The sequence below is a fragment of the Scleropages formosus genome, chromosome 4, assembly GCF_900964775.1.
Source record: "Scleropages formosus chromosome 4, fSclFor1.1, whole genome shotgun sequence".
In the NCBI taxonomy this organism is placed as follows: Eukaryota; Metazoa; Chordata; class Actinopteri; order Osteoglossiformes; family Osteoglossidae; genus Scleropages; species Scleropages formosus.
The window spans coordinates 37867269-37877492 of record NC_041809.1 but is presented as its reverse complement, the minus strand read 5'-3'; the positions used below and the strand labels follow the sequence as shown (position 1 = coordinate 37877492).

At 48.5% G+C, this 10224-nt stretch overlaps 1 protein-coding gene across 1 annotated transcript; it reads left to right on the top strand.

The window, feature by feature from the left end:
* Nucleotides 1-1273: 1273 nt before the first annotated feature.
* On the top strand, nt 1274-9688 carry LOC108934133 (solute carrier family 22 member 6-like). The gene is given in 11 exon segments (XM_029251123.1): nt 1274-1672; nt 2031-2119; nt 3676-3833; nt 5569-5736; nt 6147-6224; nt 6227-6252; nt 6424-6538; nt 6668-6883; nt 7014-7122; nt 7229-7414; nt 9634-9688. Coding segments are annotated over 11 exon segments (1599 nt in total).
* The last annotated feature ends 536 nt before the right edge of the window (nt 9689-10224 follow it).

Below are 10224 nucleotides of genomic sequence, written 5' to 3'. Positions count from 1 at the left end.
GGAGTTTGCATGTTCTCCCCGTGTTTGTGTGGGTTTTCTCAAGGTGCTCTGGTTTCCTCCCACAGTCCAAAGACATGCTATTCAGGTTCCCCCCTGGTGTGTGAGTGACAGAAAGAGTCTGTTCCACGCATGTATGGATGACTGACCAATTGTAAGTAGTGTGTCTAGCAGGGTAGTCACCTTGGTGAATCAGGTGTGGGCTTTGGACAAAAGTGTCTGCTAAGTGAATAAATGTAGATAGGGAGGGAGCACATGAAATGCAACAGCGCACATTTGCAACGGTTAATGACTCAAAATTACCAAACATGGTAACTCTTGTCAACGTATCATTCCATCCACACACACCAGTGACAGTCTGGGAGTCACCAGCTGAGCTGAAACACAGGTCTTTGGACTGTGGGAGGAAACCAGGGCACCCAGACAACACTCGTGCAAATACAGAGAGAACATGTAAACTGCACCCTAGAAAGAGCTGGATTCAAACCCACAGCGCCGTGTTGCCTGAGCACACCATTCACGAACACTAAAAATATCAGAGGGACACAACGGAAACTCTTAGTTGCCCATAAAACAGTGAGCGCCGACTAATCGAGCGGGGGTGACGGGACAAGTTTGCCTACCCTACCGCGGGTGATTCGGGGTACGGAGTTCAGTGATGTACACGGGCAGGTGCACCTAGCAGTGGGACAGATGGTATCGTGGTGGTTACAGCTTCGGCTGCTTTTGGACCTAAAGGTTGCAGGTTCCAGGTTCCAGGTTCCAATCCCAGCTGTAGTACCCTTGAGCAAGATTATCGTATTATATTATTTCTTAGCACTTATTAACACTTCTTAGTACTGTGTCTGGACACTAGAAAACATGTAAGGATACAAACCCAGACTTAATATTTACAATAAACGACTTTTTTATAAGTTAAATATGAGATTTTGTGCTTCTCTGCTCAACACAGACACAGCAGACTGCTGACTTTGCACGAAGTATGTTTTATGAAACTGTTTATTCTGTGAACGCACGGCTGCGACGAGATGACGAGACGAGAGGAATGGGTGGTTTACGGCGAAGCAGAAAATTAACTCCCTCTTGGAGGAGCGTATTTGCGGTCCGTGAGCAGAGGGCCGTTCCCTGTCACACGTGGAACTTTCTAGGCTGAAGCCAGTGAAGGTCAAGGGGGTTTGCAGGGTCTCTGAGCTCTGAGCTTTCCGCAACGTTTTAGTCGCCGTCGTCTTTCACGTTTGGAAACGGGAAATATCGGCTCCGCAGGCTCTTCCTCGGGATGGGCTTTGCCGATACCTTGGATGAACGTGGCGGCTTCGGACGTTTCCAGTTCATTCACGTGGCGCTGTTATCGATACCGGGTCTTCTCATGGCCAGCCAGAACCTCCTGAACAACTTCACGGCCGGGATGCCCGGACATCGCTGCTCCGTACCTAACCGCACCTCCCTGGCGCTCAGTCACAACGTGTCGCTGTCGGAGCTGAGCGACGCCCGGATCCTCCAGGCCTTTATCCCCACGGCGGACGGGTCGCGGCTGTCCAAGTGCCGCAGGTACACGGAGGCGCAGTGGCACCTCGTAGAGACCGACGTGAGCAACGTCACAGAAGCGGACACCGAGACGTGTCCGGACGGGTGGACGTACGAAAAGACGGAATTTCTAAACGCTGTAGTCACCGAGGCAAGAGGAGAAGTTTGCGGTAAAATAGGAGTAATCCCGAATAAACAGACACCCTTCTGTGATTAATTTGCGGAACACAGTGAAAAATACGTTTCAATCACCAAAGAGAAAAGTAGATGAGTGGTATTTATTATTACTATTATTATTATTATTATTATTATTACTACTAATTTGCTGAATGAATGTAGTCTGTCTGCACAAGTTCTATTCAGTCCAGGATTTTAATGTAACCGCTATTTTAACCTACATTAATAGGCTGCTGCATGAGCCTCCTGGTTCTAACTGCCTGTCATACCACGGTAAACTTGAGAACGAAGCTGGTTCAGAAAGTATGATTTCGGCCGTGGCCGTGTCGCAGCGGGACCTAGCGTGTGCCCTCGGACCCCTCCGACGGATGAGTCGGACCATCTACATGGGAGACGTCGTCTTTGGGGGGCTCTCAGACAGGTGACCCTTCTTTCGCACAAAGTGCACAGCTCTCACAGGTGGGGAGAACACAACATTGTTCCCATGCAGATGCTACCTGCGATGCCCTGTGTGTCAAACACTCGTGAATGTGAATGTAGCACGCCGGGGCGGGCTAAGGGCCAGGCGGAGCGGAGGGGGCGGAGCAACGACACCGGAATCTAAGCAGGTCCTCTATTTCTTCCCTCGGACGGACCAGTGAGGGAGAGAGAGAGCGTGAAGCCTGGATGCCGGAGACGAAGCCGGAGCACCGAACCGACCCCGATCCCGCGCCCGGAGCACCACCCCTCGACACCAGTTCCCCGCGGCCCCTTTTCCCCCCGTCCCTCCGTCCACTGACACACCTGCCCGTTAGTAAACCCCTCCTCACGAGCAGCCCACGTGACTGTCTTGGCCTCCTTTTGTTACAGTGAAATTGTTCCAAAAATAAAACCAAACAATCACTGTCTTGATTTCACTGCTGTCTTGCTAATTTTGAGGTTAAGCCTTGAAGGATCCACAATGATGCTCTTAGAAAGTTACCCTTGTACACACCCTTCCGACGATGTAGTGATCTAAAAAGTTTGCTCACTTAACGAACGCTTTTCCTGCAAAGTGATTTAGAGTAGTAGGGGGTGCGGTGGCGCGGTGGGTTGGACCTCCGTCCTGCTCTCCGGTGCGTCTGGGGTTCGAGTCTCGCTTGGGGTGCCTTGTGACGGACTGGCGTCCCGTCCTCGGTGTGTCTCCTCCCCCTCTCTGGCCTTATGCCCTGTGTTGCCAGGTAGGCTCTGGTTCCCCGCGACCCTGTATGGGACAAGCGGTTCTGAAAATGCGTGTGTGTATGTGTGATTTAGAGTATTAAGGTGCATATTCAGGAACGTAGACCTTTTCATAGAACTCAGCGATTTTTACTGCAGCAATTCAGCACAAGTACCCTGCTCAAGTTTTGTGTTGTCTGTCAATGAAGAAACAAACTGGTACAACTGTTCTCTGATGAGCACTGACAGTGATCCCGCACACACACCCTGAGCGGAGTTGCAGTAAACCGGATCCTAAACCTGCAACACAAGGTGCAGGGAACACACCCAGGACGGGACGCCAGTCTGTTGCAAGGCACCCCAAGCAGGACTCGAACCCCAGACCCACCACAGAGCAGACTCCAGCCAAACCCGCTGCGCCATCATGCCCCCCCCCGACAGTGATTCCAGTGCAATAATTTAATCGCTATGTACCTTAATCTGTACATGGATTTGTACATTCTCATATGTTCATCAAGGTACTGTAGGCTATGAGAGGTGTAAACCATGGAAACTGCTTCTCTGGGGTCTGAGCGGGGTTATCCGCCATAGCCAAGCACGCGCCGTCTCAGGGTGGTTCCACGAATGCGACAGTGGCTCGAACAGCCTGCACTGCGACAGGGTGTTTGTAACGTGAAAGCGCTGCCAGTGAAACTTCAGCCTGCATTCAGTACTTATTTCAGTCAGGACAGAACATTTCTTCACCCTGTTACATTTCCTACGCGCCTCTGTCCACCTGTCTGGTTCTGTGCCACCCTGTAGGTTTGGTCGAAGAGCGCTGCTCGTGTGGTCCCGCTTCCAGCCGGCCGCCCTGGGCACCTGCACAGCCCTCTCCCCGAGCTACCTGGCCTACTGCATCTTCCTCTTCGTGACGGGCATGTCTGTGTCGGGGGTCATTCTGAACGCCTTCTCCCTCAGCGAGCTGCTCCGTCCTTCAGGTGGCCGCACTTTCTCGACGATTTCCCTTTTTGCCCGCCTGACTCTTCACTTCTTGTGTGAAAGTGACGCTGTGTATGGGGGTCATAGCGCAGAACCAATGTGAACCAATAACGGCCAGGAGAGACCGAAGGTGTCATTCCATTACGCTGGGGAAAATTTTGCTGGAATCAGCAGCTTTTGCGCTTCGCCGAATGAGAAATGGGCACCTTGGATTAAATGGAGAGTTTTCTAAAGAGTTCAGTGTTATCAGGGTACTTGGTAATGAGCAACCATCCAAAATCACAGCAGCCAAAGCAGAAACCGTTCCGGAGTTAATGATTATGAAGTCACGGTTCTTTGCTTTAAGGGGCCGAGATTCAGGATTTAATTTAATTTGGGCCGTGAATTTTACACGATGGTTATTGTGGACAATTAAAGAGTAAAAGACAACGCTGATTGTTCCTCTTCAGTCCAAAGCACATATTTGCACTCAGAGTGAAGCAGTGTGAATGACCATACTGCGAGCAAGGCGGGCAAATGAGGTCCATCCACAGATACACCGATTCCTCAAGTATTGGGACCGGACGTTAATTTTCAGCTCAGTTTATCTCTAAATCCACAGTCACTTGCACCACTCGCTCAGAGTCAATTAAAGCTTAGTAGCACAGGCATTCCTTGATTTATTTACTGGTTTTTTCTGTCTGTATTATTTTCTTTAAAAGAAAGCCATCATTTAAAAATCTCAGTAAGATTCATTTAGTTCAGTATTAACTTCAAACAGTACTAAAATTAACTTAACATTACTAAAAATCCATTATTGCCATGATCTCCTAATCAGTCCCAAACCGGCGACTAAATATTTCATTATTCATACAATGAAAAGATTAATAACAATGATGCCCTTTGATTTAAGGGCTCTGCAAAAGACAAGTATGTAGATAATAAAGTTGAGATAATTTAGATAATGCTACAAAGTATTAAAATACTTTTAACATTTTACAGAGAGCTGACAGCTAGATTTGGAAATGTAGGTAAACTTTACTGCACAAGTGACACATTTTCAGGAGCAGTACAGAAAATACCATTTAAAACAACGTTCATTCACTCACTCGCTCACATTTACTGTTATTTAACAGACTCACTTTGGTCAGGGGAGGCTGGTAGCACAGTGGTTGGAGGGGTTGCACCCAAAGGTCACAGGTTCAAAACCCTGCTGTAGCACCCTTGAACAAGGTACTTACCCTAAATTACTCCAGTAAAATTACCCAGCTGAGTAAATGGGTAAATAGTTGTAGGTACTTTGACAGTGCAAAGCTGCTTTGAGGAAAAGTGTCAGTTAAATGAAGAAATGCAAATGTAACATGGAAAGGGTCTGGAACCCATCCCTGAGCTGCTGTGCACCATGGATGGGATCCCACACATGTACTTACTCACTTACTTATAGAGTGAGAAATTAACGTGAAACACACATCTTTGCACTGCTGGAAGAAACAGAGCAGTAGAGGAAAGCCACACACACACACACACGGGACCATTGAAAATAATTTAGAAAGCGTTGATATGTTTGAAAAGTTGCAAGTCAAAGGTTGGTCAAACAAAAAGCCAGTGTGATTCTTCTGTTGCGCCGCGCTTTTCATTGGCGTGAGCGCGAGTTCTCTCGCAAACTTGTTCTGGGCGGAAGCGCGTGGGTATGTAAACGAAGGGCTGCGACATCATGTACGCCTGTGCCCACGGTGATGGAGCGGAGCCCCGCGAACACACGCACAGTGGTGGCTGTGGCCAGTTCCTTCTTCATCTCCGCCGGCGACGTGCTCCTGGTGGGTATCGCTTACTGCGTGCCACGCTGGCTTGGCCAACTCCAAGTGGCATTTTCGGCACCGCACTTCATCTTCTTCATCTACAGCTGATGAGGGTCCAGGAACTCGCGTGGAATTCAGTGCTTCCTGACTGAAGCACTCAGCCGTAAAGACGTTTTCCTCCAGTGCGGATGGGACAGTGACGGTTGTTCCTCGCTGAGCCGCGGTCGTTTCTGCGACGGGTGCTTTGGCTGGATGTGCCCTGAGCCCTCGGTACGCGACCAGTGCCTGTGCGAGACGTACGTGTGTTACGCAACACCGCGTGACCTGCAGTGCGTCATACCTAGGATGCATTTTGCATGTGTTTTGGGGGAGTGTAAAATATCACTGTGATATACTGTAAGGCATTATCATGCTGTTGTGCAACACAATTACATAGTGAATGAATGAAAGTGGGTTAATTAACCGCGTGAAGAATTCCATCTTTACATTCAAAGTGTTGCGTTGCCCTCGTCTCCAGGTGGTGTCCGGAGTCTCCTCGTTGGCTTGTAGTTAATGGCAGGCCAGAAAAAGCCCTCAAAGGAATCCATCAAGTAGCAAGATGGTGGAAAAGCTCACGCTACAGGTAGGGAGACAGCTGAGGAATATTACTGTAGAAGGAGAGAAATAAAAAGGTGAGAACCAGAGGGAAATCTGATTAACATTGTCTGGCTCAGATTTCAGCTTATGTGACTCTAGTCACTGCACGGGAGGCTGATTCTGGTTCTGAGACTAAATCTGCAGAGTTTGCTTCCAGGTCTTGGAGGCACACATGGAGAAAGAGGTCAAGTCCAAAAGAACCATCCACACAGCTTATGATTCGTTCCGCTCTCCAGGGATGAGAAAAATATCTATCTGCCTGATGTTCGCCTGCTGAGATTCCCGTTGTTCTTCACTAATTCTGCTTGTCCAGTGAGCAAACGCTGCAAGCCTGAATTCTAAGTCATTTTGTTGATCCATCTGGCAGGAAGTTCTCAATTCCATAATGTCACCACGTGCCAGGTTCTCCACTAGCTTCGCCCGCTACGGCCCGGCCACGGACTTGCAGAAGTTCGGTGCGGACATTTACCTGGTTCAGCTGATTTTTGGGGCTGTGGACCTTCCAGCGACTCTGGGGACCTTTGCAACGTTAAACTTTTTAGGTCGGCGAGTCAGTCCGAGTGCTTCTCTCATGTTGTCAGCTGCTGTCATCCTCACCAACACCTTTGTCTCCACAGGTAAGAGGAACTACAGACTCTTCCTTAATTCAGCTTTTCCAACTCTAAACCCTAAAGTTTAAAGTTATTATTGCTTTCCTTTCATCCACCTACCGACTTGGATGTGCGATCTTCGTGCTTCCGAGCGCAGAGCTGCAAACGGAACGAACCGCCCCAGCTGTGCCGGGGAAGGGATTCACTTCCGCTTCCTTCACCTGCGTCTACCTGTACACCGGAGAGCTGTACCCCACCGTGATCAGGTACCACATGAAGTTTCCTTTAGGATGAGCACTTAGTGGACTTTTCCGTTTTCCGGGAGACACCCGCACATGCAACGGCCGTTCCACCTACACCCGCTCCCTCCAGGCGGACAGGAATGGGTTTCTCCTCCACCGTGGCTCGCGTTGGTTCCGTGGCAGCACCAGCGGTGCTGATTCTGGAAGACGTCCTGCCTGCCCTGCCGAGCATCATCTACGGGGGCTCGGCGGTGTTGGCGCGGACGGACGACACCGGGCGCGGAACCAAGTTCGGCAAAGCCTCGCTCTTCGGCTTGTGCGTGTTAACTTACCTACCCTTGTTCTCCCGTCCTCGTTCCCTTTTCCCTTCGTTGCTCCTTTGGTCCCCGCTGCCTTGTCTTCGGTTCTGACCCCTGCTGGTTTAACGACCACGATCTCGGATTGTCCTTCAAACCCCGTTTGCGCATCGATCGACCCGGCTTGAATCGCGACCGCGGCTTTGGATTACCCCTGGCAGTAAAGAACAGTGCTCTGCATCTTGTGTCCGCCACCTTGCTTCAGGCGAAAGCAATGGCACCAGCTTTTCTCTGCTTGGCTGGCCAGAGATATGGTCACCTTACAATTTCTTTTTTTGTAAAATACATTTATTTAAATACTCTGTATTCAAAGTCAAATATAAGCAAGCACTTGAACTTGAATTTTGAATTGCTAACATTCATCTCTTTGCCAAACTTTCAGACAAAAGTACTATGAAACATGGACACTAGTTTTAAAAAGCTGATAGTACCTTTCATTGACTTGGCTATTAACTACGGTGCAGGACATGCCGTTTGAAGAATTCGGCCGTTCAGGACGCTACGGTCGTGAGGTACATCGGGGCAGAGCACCCTGCACCCAGGGGTCGGAACCTCACACATCTCACCGTGACCCGTTCTCCTGGCTTCACTGGCCTAGAAATTATTCTGCATGTTTTGAGCATGGCTCCGTGACACCTAGTTTAACTGTACCACTCTCTTCCACCGTTTTTTAAACTGATTACTTTGTTAAAAGTTACACTATAACTCAAGGTTTTGAAGGTCTATCACTTCAGGGCAAATATTTCCTTAACGGGGCTGGAGGTCTTTTAATTCCATTAAAAAAGGGTTCAGAAATTCAGTTCGGCAATTAATCGGTATAAATTTCATTGTGCAAAACTGCAATTTCCATTAACTACCAAAGTTTTTATCTGTCTAATAACACTTAACAAAAATCATTAAACCTGATCACACTGAATTATTCAGAAGTACGTTTGGCTCCAATAATGTATGTCATGCCTTAAATATTAGAAACTTTTTGCTGAGAAGCAAGAACTTACTTTTGATTATTCCTCTTGAGGGGGGTGCAGTGGTGCAGTGGGTTGGGCCACAGTCCTGCTTTCCGGTGGGTCTGGGGTTCGAGTCCCGCTTGGGGTGCCTTGCGATGGACTGGCGTCCCGTCCTGGGTGTGTCCCCTCCCCCTCCGGCCTTCCGCCCTGTGTTGCCGGGTAGGCTCCGGTTCCCCGTGACCCCGTATGGGACAAGCGGTTCTGAAAATGTGTGTGTGTGTGTGTATTCCTCTTGATTCTGAAAAGGCATTTGACAGGGAATGTGAGACAGAAGTGTTCATGAATCACAAACAAAAAACTTCAGTATTTGGTCGGAAAAAAAACAGATCGATTAGCTTTTCAGTGTTTTCTCTTTCTGAACCACTAGCAATGTCAGCAGCTTCGCTTTAACAGCTTCGTGGTTTTACGTTTGCGCTTAAATGCAATGTTTTTGTACACCTTTTTGATAAATCTGCTGTGCTGAGAAAAATAAATACTTTGCTAGATAATGAAATAGAAAACAAATAAAACACCACATTCTTTTTACTAAATTTTACTAATCATTCTTTTTTGTAACTTTTCACTAAAGCAGCTTACAGCATCAGATTTGTATTCCAGTCTGCTTACAATACTTAAGTTCAGACCCCTACAATCCAAAGAAAGCTAAAGCCCTTGAGGGTTTCTCACCCGTTCCTTACCCAGTCGGCCTAGATGACGCGATGCTGTCCAGCTCGACAATGCTTCATTTAGCTCATCAGACAGCATTGGCATCAGTACAGCTCATACAGCGACTTTCCTCTCCGGTGCTCCCGTGTATAGCCTCGGATCCCCTAACTGCACTCGCTCGTGTCCTCGGTTCCCGGCCGGCGTTTGCCGTCGGCTCTCGCGCGCAGCGCTCAAGCGTTCCGGTTTGAGAGGATGTGAGAGAGAACTTCTCTGCGGAGCTTCTATTGCTTTCTAGAAATGGTTTAAACTGTGGGAAGAACTTCAAGCGTTTCCTTCACGGTCCCTTCATTGTGACGTGCGGAGCAGCAGCAGCTACGATACGGCCCAAGTTCTGCCTTCTCTTTTTCCACCCTCTCATCTGCGGTCCGCAGTTGTTCAGGCACGTTCCCGTCACCTGCACTGGCCCTGGAACTCCAAGACAGGCCGTTAACCTCATGGGCTCACGTTCTGTCGTGTTGCCCAAATAGTTCCAGTGCTTTCTTGCAACTTGCAGAGCCACTGCTGGCCGATATATTACCGTGAGACTTTCCTTCTGCGGGCGAAACAAAAGGCCACGTTTCTTTTGGCTGCTGTGTATTCTGATGAGGGAGAACATCCAGAGTGACTGAAATTTCAAGCTCTGTTCTCAACCCAAAATGCAGCTGCGGATGCTAAAATAATCTCATTTGCTTTGGGTCTGAATCAGTCTCTCTTAGATCGCTGCTCGCTGAAGAGTGTCCCGTCTCACCGCTGCGCTGCTGTAGCCCGGTGTCCTTGTACTGCTCTCTACTTGGGTAACATTCAGCTGGGATCACAAAGCACTTCATAGAGCCTCACTGTCAAAGACTGCAGTCTTCTCTAATGTTCTGTCCCTTTGGACAAATGACCGAATGCCCCTTTTTGATAATTGTTTTAAAATGCTAAAAACGACCAAATTATTCTCTTACGCTATGATATACATTTCTGTGTAACGCGAGTAAAAGTGTAGCACGCAGTGTGTCACAGTGTTCCATACTGGTAAAACGGGATAAAATGGCCCCTTAATAAGGAATCCCTTTAATAAATCAACTTCAATTAAA